At 30.7% G+C, this 26,837-nt stretch overlaps 1 protein-coding gene across 7 annotated transcripts in view; it reads right to left on the bottom strand.

Moving 5' to 3' along the window:
* LOC134707680 (uncharacterized) overlaps positions 1–26,837 on the bottom strand; it is a 65,682-nt gene that overhangs the window by 23,832 nt on the left and 15,013 nt on the right. For all 7 annotated transcript variants that reach the window (XM_063567667.1, XM_063567668.1, XM_063567669.1 and 4 more), the window contains exons 3-19: positions 26,353–26,483; positions 23,669–23,769; positions 23,088–23,182; positions 22,261–22,457; positions 21,121–21,199; positions 20,239–20,344; positions 19,343–19,426; positions 18,773–18,922; positions 17,717–17,833; positions 17,177–17,256; positions 16,719–16,785; positions 15,884–16,080; positions 15,394–15,463; positions 13,554–13,687; positions 11,730–11,799; positions 5,680–5,741; positions 1,595–2,442 (exon numbers count right to left, since the gene is read on the bottom strand). In XM_063567667.1, the coding sequence (XP_063423737.1) occupies positions 1,595–2,442; positions 5,680–5,741; positions 11,730–11,799; positions 13,554–13,687; positions 15,394–15,463; positions 15,884–16,080; positions 16,719–16,785; positions 17,177–17,256; positions 17,717–17,833; positions 18,773–18,922; positions 19,343–19,426; positions 20,239–20,344; positions 21,121–21,199; positions 22,261–22,457; positions 23,088–23,182; positions 23,669–23,769; positions 26,353–26,483 (2,588 nt within the window). The remainder of the gene's footprint in view (positions 1–1,594; positions 2,443–5,679; positions 5,742–11,729; positions 11,800–13,553; positions 13,688–15,393; positions 15,464–15,883; positions 16,081–16,718; positions 16,786–17,176; positions 17,257–17,716; positions 17,834–18,772; positions 18,923–19,342; positions 19,427–20,238; positions 20,345–21,120; positions 21,200–22,260; positions 22,458–23,087; positions 23,183–23,668; positions 23,770–26,352; positions 26,484–26,837) is intronic.

Here is a 26,837-nt window from a genome sequence, read left to right as displayed (position 1 = left end):
ACCACAGAGTGAATGTTATGTTTCCCTGTAGAAAAAACTAAGTCCATTTATAAGTAAAATACGGAAAAATGCATTTATTTTTTTACAAAATTTACTTCTGGATACTATCTTATGATCATAAACAAACTTCTGTCAAAGTTTGGTACAAACCCAGGATAGTTTGAGAAAGTTATTAAAATTTCAAAAACTTTAACCACAGAGTGAATGTTATGTTTCCCCGCAGAAAAACTAAGTCCATTTATAAGTAAAATACGGAAAAAATGGAATTTTATTTTTACAAAATTTACTTCTGGATACTATCTAATGATCATAAAGAAGCTTTTGTCCAAGTTTGGTAGAAATACAGTATAGTTTAAGAAAGTTATTAAAATTTAAAAAACTTTAACCACAGAGTGAATATTTGTGGACGCCGCCGACGACGACGCCGACGCCGACGGATTGTAGGATCGCTTAGTCTCGCTTTTTCGACTAAAGTCGAAGGCTCGACAAAAATTCAACCTAGACTTATCAGTAAGTTGCATGAAATTTGGTTAACATATCAATGGTTTTGGTGGTAAACAAATAAATGAAAACAATTCAAAGAATGATTTAAAAAAAACAAAACTGGTTGACACATTCTTTCAGGTATGAGATGGAGGCTTAAAAAACATGTATAAGGTATTAAAAGGAAATGTGTCAACAAAAAACACTGAAATAAACAGCTTTAAAATATCAAGATATTAAATATATTGGTGGTGACAGTCAAAGGATCACAACATTGTTTTTACAGGATTATTCAGAAATGTATTTTGAAACTGGCTTTCATTTGTCTAGCAGGTTACAAATTAGGACACCGATCCATATTGATGAAAAAGTAGAGTGTAAATGGGGTAAATCTTGCACTTTTTACACTTACTGCTTTTATTTAAGTGATTATACTGAAGTGAAAGTAAAATTTAATACCATTTCAAAAATGTCATCCATTTTGAATTTGGACATTGTAATGGATTTCTTTAAACATTTAATGATTTTCACTTATACTGTCAGAGCAGTGTCTACCTAGTTAAAAAAAATAACCTAGAATTGCAAGTTGAACTTCGTGAGAAAATAATTAGCCATTTAATATGAAAATTTATAAAAAATATGGTAAAACTACAGAAGTATTTCCATGTAGAGGTAACTGACTTTGTGAACTATCAAATTCACCTAGTATCACTGACCGTATATCACCTTGCTTATGACCACCTAGTATCACTGACCGTATATCACCTTGTTTATGACCACCTAGTATCATCACACTGAGATACTAGCCAGCAAGTCATTGAATTTCTTCTGCTTTTGCAAGGGTCAATAATTCAACCACCTACATTTATTTTGACCATATCAAAATTCAAAAGAAAGACAATTAAAATTACATGAGGATGCTTGTTATGATATATATTGCTGAGCCTCTAGCAAAAACATTGACATCACAAACGCATATCACAGACACGAAAACATGGAAGCTTAAATGCTATGCCTGTATGATGTTAAAATATGTTAAACTTAAGATTTATTTCTCCTAATCTTATTTTATAAATTTTTTTTATTAAAAATAAAACAATCTAATATTTACCGTCTTGTCAGCCATTCTGGATCGTGGTGGTCAAATTCTCTAGCAAATTCTTTTGAGGTTCTTGGACTAGGTAGAGATCGTGAACCAAGAGGAGTGTTTGAAACTGATTCTTTAAGATATTGTTGACTAGGAGGTTTAGGTTTAGGTAATGGTTTCATTTCCTGTGAGTTTCTCATTTTATCTTGTGTCCTTGTAGAGGAACTATGCACTCTGTCCGATGAGGTCCTAACATTATCTAAAGTACTATGATGTCTTTCCATTGAATTTCGTAATCTTTCATTTGAACTTTGAACTTTTTCTGGATGTTTATCACATGTTCTTACATCCCCGTTATTGTGGTGTTTATGCTTTGTAGGAGGCAGATCATTAAGAATTGGTTTATAAGAATCTTTTGTTGATCCTACATTAGCATTAGGTGGAATTTGATGAACACTAAATTTTTCAACCGATACTGCCGTAGGTATTAAATCTGGGTTAATTTTTGTACTATTACCTAGCATAGCTTCAATTTTCTGACCTCTAGTCCTATATCTACCACTATTTACAAACGTCCTTGACCTTTCAACTTTAATTGAATTACTATTACTTTGTTCAACAAATGATAAACCACGTTTAATACTTTCATGAACAACTTCCGAAGTTTTATCTGGGTCGTCCTGCATTGAAACACGACTTAATGGTACTGTAAATTTCATCATTGAATTCTTGTCCGTTTTCGGATAATTTTGTTTTTGTTGATGATGCTTTTGATCTCTAAATGCTGGTGAATACATTCCGTTAAGCTTTCGAGAATTTGGTCTTGAATCACTTTTCTTAGGAGTAATAACTCTTATTTGGTCTCTCAGTGGCTGTAATTTAAAAGCAAACAATTGAAACAACTAACTAATACTGTGTAACTGCAAACATTATGAGTACATAAATTATGTACATACACCTAATTAAACATATGTTTTTTCCCCTAGAACAATAAATTTAGTGATCTAGTACAAAGGAGGATTCATATCAACTTTGCACACATTAGATATCTTCCTGAAAATGGAGCAAAAAAATATAGTTGTCTACTAAAATTAAATTTGCATTGTTTTTAGATAATTAGGGTGCAATTTGACAGTTACCATATTAATCTGCATGAAATAATTTATTTTTGGTTTAGATTAATGTTTAAGTATGAGACATAAATATAAGAGATACGTGGTTCCTCAAGTTAATGATTATAAAAAATATTTTCTGTCAGGAGTCAAGAACTGCAATATTTATTAAAATATTTAATAAAATTTTAACAGTTTGACAATAAACTTGTTCCATATGAAAAAGTAACAATACATTTGTACATCAACTGGGAATGACATTAAACACAATCATAATATATCTGTAAGAAAGATCATTATCTGCACAGAAATAGAGAAAAATAATTTATAACACATAATTATAATCCATCTATAACAAAGAGATTTCAGAGAACTATCCATACACCTTTTACATTTTTTCTTTAGTTCTTAAGCATTTTTGAAATCTCAAACTGATCCTAAATTGAAGGATGTAAAAACTGAAGACCTATTTGCCTTCAGATTTAATTTTAAAAATCAGCAATTTTTTAGGACTCACAATAACCAAACACGATTCATGTCATCATACATGTACGGTAAATGCAATACACATAATGATTGAACTTTTCAAAAGATTTTTGTTGTTACATTGTACTAGTGTATAATTTACTTCTGATCATTGGATTATTGGCATTTTTTTTAGAAACGAAATATATGGTAATATCTGCTGGCAAAATACACAAAGGTTACAGATGCATCATTGAAGAAATTATTTTAATGCAAAGATTTAAAATATTTGAATGTTTTCTAATGGTAATTAAACAGGTTTAAATTGATCCAAACAACAGTTGCTAATTGATGACACAAGGTTCTCTTATTGGAAAAGTCAGATAAGCTAGAGACATATATTTTCCAAGCAGAATTGTAACAAGCTCTGATTAATGACCCGACCCTCTACATATAAAACATAATTAGTTTCATAGCGACAGGAAGCCATTATCACAAATGTAAGATCTTCTCCTTTACATACTAAAGCACCAGCATCAGATCTAATGGACAACAGGTCAAAACATCCTTTAAAATCACAGCAACTTAATGTCACTGAAAATACAGAACTTGCTTCCAGATGCTCCAGGCATACTCAGGATTATTCAGGATACCAGAAGAAAATTTTATCAAAAAGTAATCCACTTTGGTTGACTTGAAAACTATATAGAACAGTCACTGTACCCCAGAACAATTAAATAATATAGTACAGAAGATTTATAAAGTTTATCTTATGACAAAGACTTCCCACTTTAAGTGTAGGCATTGATGCAAACTGGGACCAAGTGCATGCAGAGAATTTTGTTAAAAAAATGATTAAGTCATACTTGAATAGTTTCTGTTCACTTACAAGCTGAAAGAAACATCCTAACAAGGGTTAATCATTAGCAAATATTTTTCCTTAAATTGTTTTACATTTGTCATTTAGGGGTCTTTTATAGCTGACTATGCAGTATGGGCTTTGCTCATTGTCGAAGGCCATACAGTGACTTATAGTTGTTCATTTCTGTGTCAATTGGTCTGTAGGAAAGAATTGTTTATTGGCAATAATATATTCATTCTTCTTTTTTTATATATAAGTTGATATTTTCATCACCACTCCTTTATACCCTTATTTATTGACTTTGAGCAAAAATAAACGTCCCATAAACAAACCCAAATTGGAAAAGATAGGAAACACCCAAAAGTCTGCAGATAAATTTATAAAACATATACAGTTTTCTTTCAATTTTTAACATTTTTTTGTTACAATTTTTCATTATTTACAAATTTTTATACTTGACTACTTCAAGGTAACAGATATGTACATGGGTTATCTTCCCACTTAATTACCATAAGATAACATGAATAACATGTTTTTCCTTTTAAAAGTTATTGAATTCATATCACTTCAATAGTTGGAATATGCTTTAACATGGGTGATGATGGATGTTTTTAGCGACCTTGACTCTCTATACAGCCCTTGCATGTTTGGTTTAACATGGGTATAAGAGTGTAAAACTCAGGCAATCTGGAAGGGTGAAGAATTCCTTCTCCAAAAAAATAAACTGTCAAATTATAATTAAAATTTGAAGTAAAACTGTCAGCGTAGTTTGAGCTGTTGTCCATTGCATGTGATACTACCATATTATTGATATAACCTACCAATACTTCATGGTCATCTGCAAATGTTACCCTAAGAGGTCGCTGGTACTAAATATATAATAATTAGCAAATTATCACTGATTAAAACTTAAAATTAATTAACACTTTGTTTTCAGCTTTATGGAAACAAATCTTTCATTCTTTAAACAAAAGAAAAGTTTTCCCCCCAATAGGTCAAAATTATTTAATTTGATAAGCTTAGATTTATTACAAATTTAAAATACCCATTTTTCAAGCTAGTACAAACTTTTTATTTCTGTTTTCTAAATAACTCTATACAAAAAAACTTGTAATATCTAACCTAATATTTGAATTACATTTACACCCTATTATCCCTTAGATTAAAAAAACAAAAAAACAAGAATGTGTACATAGTTCAAGTAATGGATGCCCAAATCACACTATGATTTTCTATATTCAGTGGACCATGAAATTAGTGGTCGAAACTCTACTTTGGCATAACAATTGGACAGATTTCCTTTTGATATGATCTAAGGAGCATGTGTACTAAGTTTCAAGTTAATTGGACTTCAACTTCACCAAAAACTATCTTGACCAAAACTGAAACGGGCACTATCATTTTCTTTGTTCAGTAGACCGTGAATTTGGTGGTCAAAATTCTTATTTGACATTAAAATTAGAAAGATCCTATTATCAGGAACATATGTACAAAGATTCAATTTGAGTGGACTTCAATTTCATCAAAACTTTTAACCTCAAGCGGTACAGACAGACAAACAGATTAATTGGGGCATACAAAAAGGGCCACACAATCTTAATTTATAATGAAGTTTTATAAACAAATGTATCTTGTACTGATGAATGATGAAAGATTGTTATTAATCTTACGTTTTCATGCTGTTCACCTATTGACTGTTTATCTTGCAATGCTGAGGATGTTTCACTTTTTGCTGAAAATAAATAAATTTCACTTGTAAAGAGAGGAAGAAAGAGGGAAATAATAATCATGTAAGGTGTCTTACTACCATTTATTGCAATGGCATTGCCTTTTCTGCAAAGCAAATTTTGTACAATGTATCTTTTAAATTTAAACTTACAGAATTTACACTCAATTCTTACTGTTAAATTCAATCAAAATAACAATATTGCAAAGTAGATAAAAATCTTTCCCAAGAATCAGTTGGAACATATATTTTTTTGCAAATGAAACTGTCCCTTTGAATAAATATAATAGCTATTGTAGTCCAGTTTTGGCAGACAAGCTGGGGTCGTGCTTGTTTGGCAAAACAGCCGTTCGGATGTCAGAGTTATCTCGGACTAATAGCTATTGTTCTCTGTGGAGTTCATCCAATGTGAACTTTAAAATTTCTAACTGATTTTGGGGAAAGGGTTTTATTGCCTTTGCAATAAGTGTTTAAAATAATTACAAAAGAAAAGAAAAAAAATATAATAAGTTTTACCGTTAAATCATCAAAGATTCATCTGCTGTTTATAACATGATGGTAAAGTTCCTCAAAATGGTTATGGTTTTCAAATGATATGAAAGTATGAAGCAGTACAAATTGGTAAATGTTTTGGTTCATTCTCCTTACACATATTGTATAAAACGAAAACCTTTTGTATTTATACCAATTAAATTTGTTTCTTTATCATACAACACATTATAACCATGAATCAACAAATATTTTTTTCATAAAAAAATCTCTTGGAAAATAAATAATTAAAAACATTGTTATGTCAATAAAAGAACAGGGTTGTTGATGAAATAAAAAGTGTTTAAAGTAAATCATAGTGGAATGACTTGACAATATTTGCTTACTAATAGATTCAAAAGCTAACAACCTCACTTTTTTTTGCAAGTGACTTGGGGTGAGTTCAATGAATTACCCTACTACAGTACATAGCTTGTATCGGTCATTGTACATGGCTACTAATTACAGCCATCTCGGAAGTAGCAAGACACGAAGTGAGTGAAAAGATGAATTGATCATTACAAGTAGATTTTAATGAACTACCTAGATCCCCTGATCTATTCACACTCCTGGCTAATGATGTTTATTCATACTTGAGCCTTGAGTTAAGTATAGTAGAACTTACTTTGCAGTCAGATTAATTCTATATCTAATTGTAATAGGTATTTTTTAACCAAAACAATCAATATCTTAAACATATGATTCAATTCATATAGGAATAGTATATTCATGGTATTGGTAATGTAAGATGTGCAAGTACAAAAATGGGAATTTGTATCAAAGCTGCCAAATGTGTTTTATAAAAAGGTAACAAGTAAACTAAAGTAGTACTAATTTTTGCTATTATTACAGATTCATTAAAATAAAACCCCTGAAAAGCTGTTTAAATCAAAAGAGTACTGAATTGAATATTGGAAAATATGTTCTAAAAAATTAAACTAAGAAAATTGGATGCAGTGTAAATAGACCACTTTCGAGTTCATCGTCACCGGAAAAAACTCGTCAATTATACACGCCTTTATGACGTCATTTACCAGATAGAGGGGGTCGCCTGTATCCCTGCACTATTTACGTTCTTCAAGCGTCTTAGTGATCGTCATTGTGTAGAATAAACTAGAAATAATGGTTGTTCTGTAGGTACTTAATGACAATTCCCTAATGACAGCAGTGCTGGTAGTCAATTTTGAGAATTCAATTTGCCGAATAATTCGAACAATATAGAATTATAGTTTTCCAACCACTCGCTCAACATTGGAACGGAAGTGACGACACCCCTAAACGCACAAATGACGGTGATAAAGGCGCGTATAATTGACGAGTTTTTTCCGGTGACGGATAAACTCGAAAGTGGTCTATTATATGTACCTGGTAATATGTTTATAGAAGTACAGGTTGTATAGCACTAATAAAATAACAATGAGGGTTTCAAAATCATGATAAATAATACCACTCACAAAATCACTATAAACCCCATGTTTCCAATTCAAGGATTTCAGTTTACCAAGGATTTGTATACTATCCAAATCCTTGATTTTGATGAGAAAAAAACGATGAAACTGTCTAGAAGCTTAAATATTCTGTTCAGATTGTATTTTACTTTATTCAAAGTTGTTGCTGAAGAATATTTTTAAGTCATGAATAAGTTGACCATAAAATGAAAATAAATTCTTTAACATGGCATTAATGTTACCAATTGTAAAACACAATTTATCTATTTCTTTATTTTATGTGACTTAACCATGCAGCAACTTGTCAGCCTCCCCAAGTATAAAAGAATACACTTACTATTTGACTAAGGCCTAGGGCTATCTTCGTAGTTTTTATTATTCTAGTGTAATTTTACATATTAGAGCACTTATTTTGTCTCTTTGGTCTTATATTATCCTAAAAATTATTGAATTCTTATGTTTTTGCTAAACAGCTATCACAGATACTTTTCTAGTCATTAAGGGAAAGTTTATGTTTTATCTTACATTTACATTATTATTTATGTATTCAGTTATTAATAGTTGTACTGGGAAAAAAATATTTATGTTCTCCTCTTTACATGTTTTGCTATTTTAAATGGATAGGCTGCTGTCTCATTGACATAAACCTCACATCTTCTTCCTTCATTCATACAACAAAACTAGAGGCTCTAAAGAGCCTGTGTCGCTCACCTTGGTCTATGTGCATATTAAACAAAGGACACAAATGGATTCATGACAAAATTGTATTTTGGTGATGGTGATGTGTTTGAAGTTCTTACTTTACTGAACTATTTTGCTTCTTACAATTATATCTATCATGAACTTTGCCCATTAGTAACAGAGAACTATATTTGGTAAAAATTTACATAAATTTACCAAATTAATGAAAATTGTTAAAAATTGACTATAAAGGGCAATAACTCCTTAAGGGGTCAATTGACCATTTAGGTCATGTTGACTTATTTGTAGATCTTACTTTGCTGAACATTATTGCTGTTTACAGTTTATCGCTATCTATAATAGTATTCAAGATAACCAAAAACGGCAAAATTTCTTTAAAAATTACCAATTGGAGGGCAGCAACCCAACAACCAGTTGTCCAATTCATCTGAAAAATTCAGGGCAGATAGATATTGACTTGATTAACAATTTAACTTCTTGTCAGATTTGCTCTAGATGCTTTGGTTTCATAGTTATAAGCAAAAAACTGCATTTTACCCCTATGTTCTATTTTTAGCCGTGGCGGCCATCTTGGTTGAATGGCCAGGTCATCGGACACATTTTTCAAACTAGATACCCCAAAGATGATTGTGGCCTAGTAGTTTCAGTGGAGATTTTGTAAAAGATAACTTAGATTTATGAAAAATGGTTAAAGATTGACTATAAAGGGCAATAACTCCTAAAGGGGTCAACTGACCATTTTGGTCATGTTGACTTATTTGTAGATCTTACTTTGCTGAACTTTATTGCTGTTTACAATTTATCTCTATCTATAATAATATTCAAGATAATAACCAAAAACAGCAAAATTTCCTCAAAATTACCAATTCAGGGGCGGCAACCCAACAACCGATTGACCGATTCATCTGAAAATTTCAGGGCAGATAGTTCTTGACCTGATAAACATTTTTATCCCTTGTCAGATTTCCTCAAAATGCTTTGGTTTTTGAGTTATAAGCCAAAAACTGCATTTTACCCCTATGTTCTATTTTTAGCAGTGGCGGCCATCTTGGTTGGTTGACCAGGTCACGCCACACATTTTTTAAACTAGATACCCCAAAGATGATTGTGGCCAAGTTTGGATTAATTTGGCCAAGTAGTTTCAGAGGAGAAGATTTTTGTAAAAGATTACTTTAATTTACGAAAAATGGTTAAAAATTGACTATAAAGGGCAATAACTCCTAAACGGGTCAACTGACCATTTTGGTCATGTTGACTTATTTGTAGATCTTACTTTGCTGAACATTATTGCTGTTTACAGTTTATCTCTATCTATAATTATATTCAAGATAATAACCAAAAACAGCAAAATTTCCTCAAAATTACCAATTCAGGGGCAGCAACCCAACAACCAATTGACCGATTCATCTGAAATTTTAAGGCAGATAGATCTTGACCTGATAAACATTTTTATCCCATGTCAGATTTCCTCAAAATGCTTTGGTTTTTGAGTTATAAGCCAAAAACTGCATTTTACCCCTTTGTTCTATTTTTAGCCGTGGCGGCCATCTTGGTTGGTTGACCAGGTCACGCCACACATTTTTTAAACTAGATACCCCAAAGATGATTGTGGCCAAGTTTGGATTAATTTGGCCAAGTAGTTTCAGAGGAGAAGATTTTTGTAAAAGATTACTTTAATTAACGAAAAATGGTTAAAAATTGACTATAAAGGGCAATAACTCCTAAACGGGTCAACTGACCATTTTGGTCATGTTGACTTATTTGTAGATCTTACTTTGCTGAACATTATTGCTGTTTACAGTTTATCTCTAACTATAATAATATTCAAGATAATAACCAAAAACAGCAAAATTTCTTCAAAATTACCAATTCAGGGGCAGCAACCCAACAACCGATTGACCGATTCATCTGAAAATTTCAGGGCAGATAGATCTTGACCTGATAAACATTTTTACCCCATGTCAGATTTGCTCTAAATGCTTTGGTTTTTGAGTTATAAGCCAAAAACTGCATTTTACCCCTATGTTCTATTTTTAGCCGTGGCGGCCATCTTGGTTGGTTGACCGGGTCACGCCACACATTTTTTAAACTAGATACCCCAATGATGATTGTGGCCAAGTTTGGTTTGATTTGGCCCAGTAGTTTCAGAGGAGAAGATTTTTGTAAAAGTTAACGACGACGGACGACGACGACGACGACGACGGACGACGGACGACGACGGACGACGACGGACGACGGACGACGGACGCCAAGTGATGAGAAAAGCTCACTTGGCCCTTCGGGCCAGGTGAGCTAAAAATGCATTTGAAATACATTTATTCACAACTAAAATGTGTTTATAACACAACAATAATATGCAATGAATTGAATGAGAAAAAACAATGCAAACTTTCAAAAAAATCAAGCTTATATCAAAATCAAACTGTTAAACAAAACAGTGATGTTTTTCTAAATAAACAAAATATATTTTTTCTCTCTGGTGATATTGTACATTATCTATAAACTAAAGGACAGTTAATGTACTGATTCTGGTCCACTACAATAGAAAATTTCACTATTCTGTGCCATGGTTCACTCCAAATACTTAGCTGATATTTTTATTTTCTATACACCAATGTTGGTAACACTGATCGCTCTAAAATGCAAATTGGCATAAGACAATAATTACTTTTTCAGTTTGTTTTTTTTTAAAATTTTCTGTGTATTTGCTTAACGACAATTGGTTAAAGAAAGGATATATAGCTTTACAACTAGAACATATTGACTGAAAATAAAAAAATATAGCTTGACAATTAAAAATATAGCTTGACCACTGTTGACAGTAAAAAAATATAGCTTGACAATTAAAAATATAGCATGACCACTGTTGACAGTAAAAAAATATAGCTTGACAATAAAAAAATATAGCTTAAAATTAAAAAAAATAACAAATTTTTAATGGTGATGAAAGTATAATTGGACAAAACATGTTAAAAAAAAAAGTAAAAAGAAATCAAAACTTGGCACTTAGGTACACAATGCACTTTCTTATACATAACTGACACTCCTTAGTCTGGTATATTGATTCAAAGTGCAAACAAAATATGAGTTCTTAATGAATGCAAGAAAACAATTATTTATGAGAGAATAAAATGAAAGAATTTTTAGAAATGAATGAATTTGACTATTCCAATCTAAGAAGGATAACAGCCTATAACATACTGACTAACAAATGTAACAGCCAAAGTTCTGATGAAAAGATGAAAGAGTTCACTTCAAGAGGAAAACAGAAGTCAAGCTACAGTTTTTACTATCTAACATAGTTAATAATTCTAACCTGAAGTTGGACGGTTACCAATGGATGATGCATCGCCAGGTGTTCTACTTCTTTCTTTATATGATGGCTGCTGTAAAGTTAAATTAGTAAATGACAATTATTACAGATGATGAAAATTGAATATGATTTAGGGCATTATTATTGGTAAATAGACTTATGAATTGAAAATTGATGACCCAATAAAATTCTTAATGACTGGAGAAGCCAAATGGGACTACTTTTGCAGCCAATTTTTACTGGGACTAATTTTACAACAAACTTGTACATTGTATTGGGACTACTTTTGCTTCATTTCTATTTACTGTAGACAAAAATACATGTTTGTTTAGTTCATAATTATTTTCTTTCTGACAACTTTCACATCTGGAAATAAACCTTGGAATATCTTAGAACTTAATTAATTGAGTTGTTATGTTTGAATTGATTGACTCATGATTTGAATTGTATTGTAAAGAATATAAAGTGTGGCCTATGAAAAACATAGTTATCACTGTAGCCAATTGAGTGTGACTAGTCATGAATAGCTTGAAACGAGCCATTGAGCTAATATTGCTCAGGTGAAACTGATTTTGATTCTCATTTACTTAATGTTGTTTGAATAAATTTTAGTCTCACACCTGACACTTTATTTAAATAATTCTTGATGAAATTGAAACAATAGTGCACACGCTGAAATGTCTCGTCTTCTAAACTAATCATTGATATTATGTCGATAGTCCTAAATATAAAGCTTTATTACAACTATCTCATAAACTTAACATTAACCAAGATAACTAAGCATTGACCAATGAACCATGAAAATGAGGTCAAGGTCAGATGAACAATGCCAGGCAGACATTTTAACAGTTCTTCCATACAACAAATATAGTTGACCTATTGCTCATAGATTAAGAACAACGGACCAAACCACAAAAACTGAGAAAGGAACCATAAAAATGAGGTCAAGGTCAAATAAAACCTACGCGACTGACATATAGATCATAAAACATTTCCATACACCAAATATAGTTGACCTATCGCATATACCCGGTAGTATTAGATAAATAGACCAAAACTCAAAAACTTAACTTTGACCACTGAACCATCAAATGAGGTCAAGGTCAGATGACATTTGCCCGCTAGACATGTACACCTTACAATCATTCCATACAACAAATATAGTAGACCTATTGCATAAAGTATGAGAAAAACAACCCAAAACACAAAAACTTAACTATAACCACTGAACCATGAAAATGAGGTCAAGGTCAGATGACACCTACCAGTTGGACATGTACACCTTACAGTCCTTCCATACACTGAATATACTAGACCTATTGCTTATAGTATCTGAGATATGGACTTTACCACCAAAACTTAACCTTGTTCACTGATCCCTGAAATGAGGTCGAGGTCAAGTGAAAACTGTCTGACGGGCATGAGGACCTTGCAAGGTACGCACATACCAAATATAGTTATCCTATTACTTAAAATAAGAGAGAATTTAACATTACAAAAAATCTGAACTTTTTTTTCAAGTGGTTACTGAACCATGAAAATGAGGTCAAAGACATTGGACATGTGACTGACGGACACTTCATAACATGAGGCATCTATATACAAAGTATGAAGCATCCAGGTCTTCTACCTTCTAAAATATAAATCTTTTAAGAAGTTAGCTAACGCCGCCACTGGATCACTATCCCTATGTCGAGCTTTCTGTAACAAAAGTTGCAGGCTTGACAAAAATGATTTTATTCCATTCTATAGATTTGTTTTTTTCATGCCATTTTAATTTATGCTTAATTAACAATACAAAAGATATGATATAAAATGAATACAAACTTTAGCACTTGAAACTCTTTTCTTATCAAGAAGACTAGTTTTTTTCTTTCCCAGTATTGGTTGTGGTTTGTCAGCACTAATACTATCCTTCCTTTCAGATGGAGGTTGATACAGAGGGGGTCTATCGGAATCATCTGGAAGAAAAACAATGAGCAGTTTCTGTAAAAAAATATTTAAATCAGGTGTAACAAATACCAATAGGTCTAGCTCAATCATCTGGTAGAAAAATAATGAGCAGTTTCTGTAAAAATACTTATACAAACCAGGTGATACAAATTACAAAGAACATTTTACATCAAATTGGACTCTAAATAATCAACATCCAACTCCTGCACAGAAGTAGCCTAACAAAGAAATAATCATGAAACATGTCTCTGTTTGATTTCTTATCGCCGTAAACAACTGTTAAACCCAACATTGGAGCATATTATTTACAAGGCAAAAATAAGAAGAATATTAGTCTGAGATCAGAATATCTGTGTGCAGAAATCAGTTACAAAAACTTTTTTTCTGCTATTAAGAGGATTGCCGAGACTTAGTTTTTACAACAGCCACCAAGGCAAGCAGAGCCTGTAATCAGATACAAAGTTGAGATAAACATGAGAATGTCAGTCATTGGCAGATCTAGTGCTCAAAGAAATATTGAAAGTACTCACATATACACCTCCAGACAGGAGATTTAAATCTAAATATTTTAAGAGGCGTTCCTGCAAAATGTCAATCTTCACTTAGATGGTAAGGGGAAAAAATAATTTGTTTCTTTAGACAAGTATGAAGTCTCTACTACAAAAATCTTCAGTTCAAACATTAGTCAAATCAAATTTTTCCTATGGTCCATCATTATTAAATTTTCTAATGTCACGGAAAATGTTACCATAGGTGTACTTGGATTCAAGATGGCTTAATTTGACCTGCATCCTGGTTTCCTAATTATATATTTAATCATATGCCTCATTGTTCAAATATATGTTTGGATGATGGGTTCTTATTAAGTGCCAGTCTTTGTAAGAATCAGGCAACTTAGGTAAAAATCAAACCATGATCAGAAAAAACCCACAGAGCTAATCTTTCTATTTAATACTAACCATCATCCTGAGTTAAAAACTATTAGTCTTTCGTTTGTGTGTGTCTGGTAATATCAAATAACTCGGTTAGAATATTGGTTAGAAGATAGCAAATCATAAAGTTATCTCCCCTTATTTGTGAATTTCTAGTGCATTTCAACCAAATTGTATCTTCTATTACTAGAACAGAAAACAGAAATGAATGTTATTTTTGTGCATGACTACATATAATGAACTGAAATCAATGTCAAATTGGGTGGGGTTTTTTGGTCATGTTTTCATCACTGCCTGATTCTTAGGCAGACTGGCACTTAAGCATATATTTTCAAAGACAATTTAAATTTCTTAATTCAGAAGTCTCTCTATACACTATAATAAAAGAATTCATAAAATATACCAAAACATCATAACTTAATAAGAGTAAATTTGTGTCAAAGAAAAGCAACTCTAGAATTGTTTCGAGCATATACAGATTATGTTCAAAAGTGTTCTTCTTTCTTCATAAATTTGCAAGAATGAATAAGATGATTAACCAAGCCTTGATAAAACATCTCTCATTTATGTATCAATATTTCCATAGTTGGTATACTTATTACAGAAGCATAAAGTATAGTCAATATTGGGTTTTATGAGCAAGAATTAAATTTGGCCTTTTCTGCCTTCACAATTTATCATCCAATACATACTAAAAAACTACAAGTTTCATTTATAAGGATAAATAACACTTAAATCACAACTATTTTTCTGTTTTAAAAACTGACACATAAGAAACTTACATTCATCCTTGGCTGTCCTTTTCTTTGTTGGTTTACTTTCAAATTTCCCTTCATTTGTAAGACAAGTTACCTGTTTATCAAATAAAAAGAATATTTTGAACTAGATAATAACACAAATTTTATACATCTTGATTTGTATTTTAGTTATACACTTGTTGTAATATCACAAACAAGCAAATGTTACTATTTTTCTTTAAGATGTTGTTAACAAGAATTTTCCGTAATCATCTAAATGTTTAACAATGGCACTGTTTGCAACACCCCTTTTTTAAATGACATCAAAATATGAAAAGTTCATTCAAGTTTAATCAAAAGACAAAAAACATTTTCCAAACAACCTATTATAGTAAGCAGTACTGAAATTGAAGAGCTGCCATAGTCAATTGGCAAATTGACAGTCGTAAACGCAGTTTTACTGTATGATCCACTACTAACTTTTAGCCAATGAAAAAAATTGTTACATAAAAACTGCATTAGAATTCATACTTACCACAACATTATATTCTGTATCAGGCGTAAGTCTTCTGGCAGTGAAGGCATGGTCTGTCCCAGAATACAACACTTTATTATTCATGGATAAGTCGTACCGATTAATTTTCCCCAGCGGTTGTTCAGGTGGTTCCCATGTAATATGAAGTTCATTTCTTCCTATCACCTGAACATGAGGTTTTGAAGGGGCATGAGCACCTGTAATCAAATAAAATACATCATTTTGTGTGTGCTCTTACACTATAAAGAATCTAGAATCACTGCCAAATAAAATTTTCCGAAAAAATATAACAATGGTTTTAAAAGATTTTTAAACTATGAAAAAATTTGCATTAATCTTACATATGATAAGTTCTTGAATTATATCAAGATTGTCTGAAAAACAAATTTCTTTCTTTTATTTACCTTTCTTGCAGGACTTTTTGTGTAAATATTCCAATGCTAAGGAATTTTATCACATGACTGATTTTCATGGAATGAATAAACATGAACATAACAAGTGAAACTGCTAGTTACTGCTCACTGATGATAAATATGGATAATTTAATAGTTTCAAAATATGTTAGTATTCTGTAGACAGGAAATTGTTGAGTGATAAATCTGTAAATGCAACACACTGTACAACTGACCTATATAAACCCCAAAACCAAATTTCAGAAATCCCTATGATGTAGTTCCTGAGATAGATGCAACGAAAAATATTCATGCGACAGACTGACAGACTTATGAAAGATAGATGGACACACAGGTAAAAAGTATACCCCCACTTTTTTAAAGAGGGGATATAATTATGATGTAATCAAATATACATAAAACATATTTCCCACTAGACTTACCTAAATCTGATGTAGACCCAGTAATGTGGGCTTTCTCTCCCTTACCCTTGGAAGTTGAAGCACTTATCTAAAATGGAATATACATAGTGATTAAAAGTAATAATGTTGATACATTAAGAATTTCTTCTTTCATGCATTATCTAATTCATACTGGCTTAAACAAGCACATTTTACAGTATATTATGAAAAGAAGAAAACATAAGACAATTTTTAACCTGTAATAGGGAGTAAATGAATTTCCATTTTAATTTTGCAGGCAAATTCATCAAAGCAGAAAAAGTTTTCCATTTTGGCTAATTGTTTGTTTTTCAGAATATTGTTTAGCATTTTATTTTAACTTGGATTAACCATATATAAGTTTTTGAGGGAATCTTTAACTTGAGATTTATTTGTTTAACTTTGTTTTTGCTTTACTATAAATGCTGATTTCAATGCTTGTTGTTTCTTTATAAGCTCACCGATATTTCATATGATGTACTGGGTTGTAAACCAGAAATAATACATTGCAGTTCTGTTGTATGTTCATGCATCTTTTCTCCTGAAAAAAAACCCCAATTATATTTTTCTGTTAATGACTTATATCGAACTGTAACAGAGCATTCTCTCTACAAATAAATAATTAAATACAATTTTTTGGATATGCTTGTTTATGACTCATACTAGTTTCGTAAAATAATTGTTAAATTCCAAAAGAACTGACCAATTGCAAGAAGATTTAAGATGAAACCATGTTAATTAAGGTATAATTAATTTTATAAAATCTGAATAATCTATCAATATTTAAAAAAAAAATTAACTTGTAATAATGCCTTTTCATAAGTCATACATTTTCATGGTGGTCAGACACATTGAAAATTAAGTAACTAACTAACAATCAATCGATTCATCATAGTGATCTTCTTTTTTTCAACAAAAAAAATCCCAACCCACAGTGCAATTGCTTTACCTTTGACCATGAGATCCTACCTATATGTGTGACACAACCAGAATATACTTACCTAAATATACATGGTAACCTTTAATTGTACCATTTATCTGATCTGGAGGATCCCATCCAACCTTTAACTGTGATATAGTGTATCCTACAATCCTTATATTCTGAGGTGCTGTAGGTACTGTAAATATATCAAAAAGAAGTCACATAAGACAATGCTATTATTCACTAAGGATTCAGTGATGGTGTAATTGAAAAGCTGCTATTTGTTTCAGTCTAATTGGGGCAATATGCACATATCGTGAACTTGTATATGTATGATGGCTTGTTTCGAAGCTGAGACATTTTTACACATGTGATTAAATTTTTCAGGGTATGAAGTGTGATTCATTTTTCCGTAAATTAGCATACCCCGAAAATCCTTTTGTGATTCAGCTCCTCATGGTAAAAAGTCCCTTTTTTCACACAATAATTTCTTTGAAAATTTAATACTTTGAATACATATAATAACTCCTTAATTTTTACACATTTATTCTAAGGTCCTATACTTTCAAGATCAACACAAATAGTTAAGCTCCGTCACTTTTTAAAAATTGAAACATGTCCAATATCACTACAAAGAGATTTTTTGTTTACAAACAACTTTTGTGTTCCTCAATCAGGTTCCTCAATCAGAGGAGCATTTGGGATATTGTCCAAATTGCAAATACAAAATGCTAACACAATACTGTGAATTTATAATTATTTGTTGGATACAATTTTTTGAGGTTTTCGTGGATTCATGTGTACCAAAAACTAAATGTTCAACGAATTACAAATTTTCAATTAGGTTGTATACAGAATATGGCAAAATTGTGAAATCACATATCTATGAAAAGGCAAGTTTTCTGCAATCCATGAAAATTGGTACGCATGAATATAAATTAATTAAAAGTAGTTACTTTTCTAAAACTTAACTTTTGCTATGGGAAACTCCATATTTCAAGAGATATCTATATATTTTAAGCAACCAGTGCATTACTTAACATTGTCAGCAATCTGAACTATCTGAAAGAAATATTATATGTCTCATTGGCAATCATACCACATCATCTTTTTTATATTATATCTGAAAACTTACCAGCTTCTTCAGTTACTATAGGAACAGGGTCACTAAAAGGACTCTCGTCTCCTTCTGTGTATGCCCGTAATTTATATGAGTATTGTTGGCATGGATGCAAACCAGTTACATCACAATGTGTTTCTTTACCCGTATAGACACATTTTGTACCTTAAATAAATATATAAGAACTTGTAATAGTGTGATTTCAAATATTACAATAATGTAAATCTATAAAATATTATAATTTTTAAAAACTGCAAAACAAATTTCACACATTACCTATTTATCTTGTTTTATAACCCAAACATTACAGAAATAATTTAAAAAAACAGAATAAGAAATAAGTTAAAAAGGGTGAGTTTTCAATATCTTAACCTTCAATTACCTGTTTCAGAATCTAAAGAACCATGGGTAATTTCATTGTTCCTACCCAAAAATGAATACCAGTCACATCATTGGTTGCATTTCCATTGTTCATGACATTTTTAACCAATTATGACATTTTGATATCCACTTTTGAAAACATTACCCAGGATTTTTTTTTTATTCTGAAACTGCTAATTGAAAATTTGTATGATTTACACATACCATCAAAAATCTGGTACCTTACAGGAAATCCACTCTTTGTAGAGATAGGATCCCATGAACACTTCACCATATTTGAACCAACCACTGAAAAAAAATTTAGTCTAAGTTAAATTCAACATGCATTTTAAATAAGCACATCAGTGAAGGATAAACATATTTTAATAAGTAAATCAAGAAGAAAAATGTTATTGCTACATTTGCAAAAAAGATGCAAAATTTTATTGTTAAATTGTACAGTCAATCAATCTTTAATCAATGCATATAAAGTTGTATTTAATTTTTTTCATATAATTTTGATTTTTTTTCATTTTATCTTTGAAATGAGGTTTTCCACTCATGTAATGGAGCTAAATTGTGTAGTCTCACTGAAAAATGTGTTTTACAATCTAAGAAGAAAATAACATTTCTTCAGAAATTAGATTTGACACGTCTTCATTCTTCAAAATTATGAAATTATTTGGACCTCATCAAATCTTTTCCTTTTTTCTACCGTAGTAATAAAATGTCATCAAATCTAAAAAAAAAAAAAAGAAAATAAGAATGCACATTTGGAACCACTGAAACAACAGAGGATTCAGAAGCTTCTAAAATGCATGCATTTAAGGTGGTACCCAACACTTTCACTAAAATTAATTTGGCTCGTTTAATTTTCATAAAATTTTAACAAAGCATTTACTTTCACCCTTTGACAAAAATATAAAAAAAAAAAATAATTTTGAACCAACCATTTTGTCAGAAATATTACACTGGTTAAAACACTGATTTTGATCATTGACAAGCTTAATATTCCCTTAACAATATAACGTAATTAAAACGTTTAGATGATTTTACAGAGTTATCTCCCTGTAGTGTTAGGTACCACCTTAATATGAAGATAATAAACTTTGTTACTGTACCTTCCACATTAGGAGGTAAAGGTTTTTCTAATTTCTTTAATATTTCTAATGTAATACAGGCTTCTTCTTTAAGATCTGCATTTATATCTTCTTTTAATGACACAACCTAAAACAAATAAAGCATAAACGATGTAAATAAAGATACGAGAAGCAATACACAAATATACTTTATACCAGAATTAAACTAACTGATGAAGATTTATATATTGCTTTGCAATTAACCTCTTCAAAGAATGTTGTATTTTTGCACCAGCAATATGCAACAGCATAACTCTTTTCAGGATTAGAAAAAAGGTTAAAACAAATGAATTAGATGATATTTTTAATGGGAGTATACATATTCAAGGGAGATAATAATTCATTGGCAGACAGAAATTTGAGAAAGTCTAGTTTTTATAAATCATTTTTTTTTTTATAAATCAAATTTTATTTTACACACCCCATTCAAAATAAAACAAAAATGCTTGATCATCACTGCTAGGCTCCTGACTAAATATAAAGTAATTCTGTTCCATAGTACTTTAGAAAAGTGGAAAGAAACATATGTTGATAAAGTGGACAAGGTAAAGGCTCCACTATTAAAGAGGGGTATAATATAACAAAATTCAATATTTTCAACCTCCATTGCATGCTAAATCAGTCAGTTTATAGCTTGCTGTTCATTGTGAGTCGAGGCTATGTGTTGAATGCAGTACTTTGATATATATTGGTTTAAAATTACTTTTACAATTTGTGACTTTTATGGAGAGTTGTCTCATTGCCACTCGTACCATATCTTTTTATATCTATTATCATTGAACTCTTGTATCTAATAACAGAAGATGATTGTATGTCTGTTCTCTTTTAGGAAGGAATATCTATATGATGATTTAAGTCTATTACCTTTAATGAAGGAATAACTTTAGAATGTTCTCTAAGCCTCAGACAGCCTCGAGGTTGACTAGCAAGTGTTCTTAGTGTCCTGTAAAATAAGTGCATTTCATTTAAAGTCTCATTACAAAAGGCAGAATGCACACTTCAAATAAATACTGTAAATTCAGAAATTATTGAGAAGTTTTTATATTTGCAAAAAATGCAACAGGTTTATAATCGCAATAATCTAAACTCACATTTTATATTTTTTACATGAATTAAACAGGATTTTTCTCAATATTGCAAAAATAAAAATCGCATTTTGGTCTAAAATGACAAAATGGCAATACTAAATGCACGCAATAATTTCTAAAATTACAGTACTACTTAACTATTTTTTGCTATTTTCAAATTTTGCAGTAAATTAACGTAAGGGTACCCAAATTGCACAGAGTACCCAAATTGCACCTATTTAGAAAAAAATAGCAATAAAAATCTTACAAGATTTCCTAGAGACTAAACAAGTTGTATTTTTATGATTTGATACTATGCCCGTCTTTCAACATAGGTAAACATATTTAGTTATACACAAAACGTTCACAGTATTTATCAACAGATGGACTGTTTACTGAAAAAAAAAAAAATGTACGAAAATGTCACCATGCGACGTCATTAAAACGTCATCTTTTTAAAATTGGCAAATACAATATATTATAAGTATCCATTTCGTAAAATATGAATAGTAAGCATGGACAAATATCCAATTGTTCAAAATATTTGAAGAAATTAAACAAAAGCTCGGTTAATAGACTTTTGATGATGTAAATTTAAGCATGGATGCAATTTGGGTACTCCTCATTACAGAATCATGGATAGTTTGGAGGTTGATTCTAACCCATTTTTTAATGACTCAATATGGACTAAAAATTAAATTGATGTACCTATATGACAAAGAAGGATAGGGCTACAAAATAAACACAGTATGGACATTTTTTTCCTGATCATAAAAAACCGTAGGTGAAAAAACTGTCAAAATAGGTGCAATTTGGGTACCGTCACGTTACACATGAAGCACGTCAAATGACATTTATAAATATTTTGAAGGAATTCCTTTTAAATTTCATGTAAAAAAAATTCATAAATATTTTATCTCCAAATCATATTACTTACATGGCTGCAAACCAGCCAGTTTCACTGTCGTCTGCATTTAACAGATTGGTTAGAGTATTAATGACATCATCAGAATGGAGGTTATTAAGGATTCTTGTATGGCCCTCTGGATTTGTGGCAAGACAGCTCAATGCAAAACATGCATTTTTACTAGCACCAGTGTCTTCACAACATAACATCTTTGCTAAGGCAGATATCTGTGAAAGTAAATTCAAAGGTTCAAATAAAAACATTGCAATTGATGATCTATACATTGAAGATGTAGTTTATATGTGTTTCTCGTATTTTTAATATAGATTACCCTGTTGGTTTCCCTGTTTGAATGGTTTTACACTAGTAATTTTTAGGGGTCCTTTTTAGCTTGCTGTTCAGTGTGAGCCAAGGCTCTGTGTTGAAGACTGTACCTTAACCTATAATGGTTTACTTTGTTGTCTCATTGGCACTCATACCACATCTTCTTATATCTATGTAGCTAGAATCTTAGTGCAGATGGGCACAGTTTAAAAATAAATGGCCTGATAGTGTGCCTTCTTGTTTGAAAACTGTTAAATTGATTGTGTTTTGGGACAAAAGATTGAAAGCTTTCAATAATTTATATACATAGACATTGTAAAACAAAACTAACTATTAATTTGCATTCAAAAGAAATGATTTTCTTTCAGAAAACAAAAATGCATATACCGGTAGGGCAGGTTTATAAGGAAAGATCGTGAACACTGAGAATGGAAGACAGTATGGAAAGGGCAAGAGGAGCTGTGTCACTCCATTATGGGATAAGGGTGAGAGTTTCCCTATCACATATGAGTTAACTGGTAATTATAACTAACCATTCTCTCTGACTCAACCAGTTGCAGTAGTCTTTTTCTTCCTTCCTCCATATCACAAAGCCTTCCAATAGCAAATGCTGCATTCATACCTCTCCCTGTATATAATCAAATATATAGTTAAACATATTAATAGTGTTTTATTTATAGCGAAAATATTGTTATAGCATTGCATTCATACCTCTTTCTGTATATAATCAAATATATAGTTAAACATATTTATAGCGTTTTATATACAATAAAAATATTGTTATAGCATTTGAACTGAAATGGTCAGTTTAAAAGACATAAATTGTGTAATTATGTCTAGAACTTTGATAAAACGTATAAGTTCAGGCCTAAATATTTGTTTTGATACCCTTAATTTTGTTTTATGTTTTTGACATTTTAATAGTACTTGTCTCATAAGCATCTAAGTCTTTGTTTGTTTTGAAAGAAGGGTTGTGTATTTGATACATCCCACACAAACATAAATGACAATAAAGCAAGCAGTTTGTCTGACTTACAAAGTGATAGTTCAGTAGACTTTGAAATATTCATTATAACATATATTCTTCATTGAACATAGACAGAAAATATTTTACCTGCTTCATCAACACCCAGTGACTGTACTATCTTTGACAAAATTTGTTGTGAATTTTCATGTTTAAGAACACTTAGGCATCCATTTTCAGATATACTTAATCTGGAAAGTAAAAAGTAAAATATTTGTTGAATATAACAAAAACATATATAATATATTGAATTGCACATATCACATATATGTACCCTCATTAGGCTAAACATGCTAAACGAGAGACCAAAAGTTTGAAAAGTCAAACAAAGTATGGACAAAGAATGTAAGATCAATTTTTCCTGGTCATGAGTGTTAAAAAGTAAAAAAAATAAATAATATAGAGATTAGCATAAAAAAATCAATTATATGACCATTAAACATATAGAACATCTAGAATTAATATACAAAACATTGCAATGCAAGGGTACTTGATGTAAAAGAGTTTAACTATAATAGTTACAATTTCAAATAGACATGTCAATTTTATTTTTACTATGTATGTACTTATAAGCTTAAGGTGGTATGGGTGTCTTTCGCCATCTTGGATTGTAAAAAACAGAGAATCTAAGGTCCATATTTTCTATCAAATTGGCAAAATTTGATGCAGGAATGCAATATTTAATGTGAATTTTCGTTTAAAAGAACCAATTTATAAGAATATAACTTAGAAATATTAAATTTTTAGAAGTGTAGGTTATTTTGGGTTGTTTTTTGAATATTTTCAAATTGGCATTTTAAGGGGAGGTAACTCTAAAACAGTGCATTTTCTGTTGGACTCTACATGAAATTTTCCTATTTTGTCTTTTAGCCGGAAAAAACGTTCTTAAAAATTCTTAAAGCATTGTCTGGAAGCTATCTTTTTCTAATTTATTATACGATTCTATCATTTTGTTTAGTTTCTATTCACAAAATGGTGCTTTTTCCTGTATAATCCATACAAAATTTGTCATTTTGTCACAACCTGTAGCTTGAGAAAATGCGCGGTGACCTATCATTTTTATAACATTTTTGATCATGTATCAATAGATACTACATTTTGACAAAGTATGAACAAATTCTATCATTTTTATTTTAGACTCCCATACCACCTTAAGTATACAAATAATTTTATTGTGTGTGTAAAAATTGATCATTAAAAGAGTCAAGATATTATCGTTTAATGTTTTACTAGACAGTACCAGGCAAAGATTGCACCAGAAACATATTTTATGCACATAGCAATCAGCATCATATGTTCATGTTATGACTTTTGAGTTTTTCATGTTACTTAGTACTGCACCCACATGCACAAAGTTCAACAATACATGTCACTATCCTTTCAAGAAATCAACCTATTTTTTTTCTGTAGTTATTGCTTATTCCTTGACATTGCGAAATTATATTTTAACTCTTAAAACCAGTGATAAACTTAATAAAATGTTTGCATTAGTAGATTTATAAATGATATAATATCATAAATTCATTAGAACTTCAAATACTTCAAACTGATAATTGAAACCTTATACAATTGTAAATTCAATTTTATTGCACTTTCCTCAAATAAAATACAAACAAACCGAAACTTTGCTAAGTATTATGTAAATATACTTGAGAAAGTCTTAGCAACCCTAACCATTCAAGTCACTGTTTGCAAAGTGCACTTCATAAATTTTGTAAACAGACTTTCTGAATTACTGTGACCTGCAATAATACATTGCAAACCATTTAATGGTTACAGATCATAATTAAGAGGAGAAAAATATCTCAATAGTGATCAATTAAGTCTGACATTAACTTCTTTACTATCAAACTGATAATATATTATCTATTGCTTTCTCAAAGATACTGTAAATTCAGAAATTATTGTGTGCATTTATTATTGCGATTTTGTCATTTTACCCTTGAATGCGATTTTAATTTTTATGATTTTGAGAAAAGTCATGCTAAATTCAGTTAAAATATTACAAAATGCGAGTTTTTATTATTGCGTTTACAACTCAGTCGCATTATTCGCAATAATAAAAACCTCACAATAATTTCTGAATTTACAGTATATGATCTTTAAACCCAGCATCATGGGCAAGATAAATACAAAATTAAAACCTTGCTAGAAATCTAAACTGTGACTGGTGAAGGTGACCTATAGTTGTTAATTTCAGTGTTATTTGGTTATTGTGGAGGGTTGTCTCAGTGAAAATTATACCACTTCTTCTTTGTTATATATACATGATATATGCACTTGAAATTAAACCATATCATGCTAATAAAGGATAATTTTTTGATGAATGTGTCTATTTCAACAGCATGCAGATACTGTAAATTCAGAAATTATTGCATGCATCTAATATTGCAATTTTGGAAGTATGGACTAAAATTCGAGATTAATTATTGCGATTTCAGGATACTTTTCATTCAGATGTATGCCTCAGATATCTGAATGTTCAGATGTATGCCTCAGATATCTAAATATTCAGATGTATGCCTCAGATATCTAAATATTCAGATGCATACCTCAGATATTTGAATGCAAGTTCTAATTATTGCAATACTCTCCCAGTTGCATTATTTGCATTAATAAAAACATCGCAAAAATTTCTGAACTTACAGTAGTATAATCTTGTAATATTTCTTTTTTTGCCTAAATGCACTATAGTTAACAATCCAGCTGTTATAAAATATACATGTACACTATGGAGGGATGGGTTTATATTATTTTGTTTTGCCTTTTATTACCTAGCTAAAACCAGAGCAGCATTGCTGGCTGTCCACATGTTGTCAGCATGTAAGAGAAACGTCACCTTATTTAGCAAATCATTAAGGCACGGCTCACTTAGTATCCATTCTCTCCCTTCATGACTCTCAGCCTAAAACAAACAAAGTTTAAAAAAAAAATGAATATCAATTCTTTTTTAAGACTTATGCAAATGAAGTAATACATGAGAATTTAAAAATAAAGCATTTTTTTCTCATTTATATTTTAAGTCTCTTGTTTCTACTTAATGAATCAATCAACTTTCAAGTTATTCCTTCTTTTAATGATATAAAATGCATTCAAAATTTAACAAATCACATTATCAACTAATATACACAGCTATTAAATTTATTGACAACTATTCTAAGATTCTAATAGATTTCCACCTTGACTGTTGTTGATGACCAAAGTTGACCTCTATGATCCTTATGATGTCTTTGGCTTTTGTACAAATGTATGTACCAAG

Source organism: Mytilus trossulus, chromosome 2, assembly GCF_036588685.1.
Source record: "Mytilus trossulus isolate FHL-02 chromosome 2, PNRI_Mtr1.1.1.hap1, whole genome shotgun sequence".
NCBI lineage: Eukaryota > Metazoa > Mollusca > Bivalvia > Mytilida > Mytilidae > Mytilus > Mytilus trossulus.
This window is presented reverse-complemented; position numbering and strand designations above follow the sequence as displayed.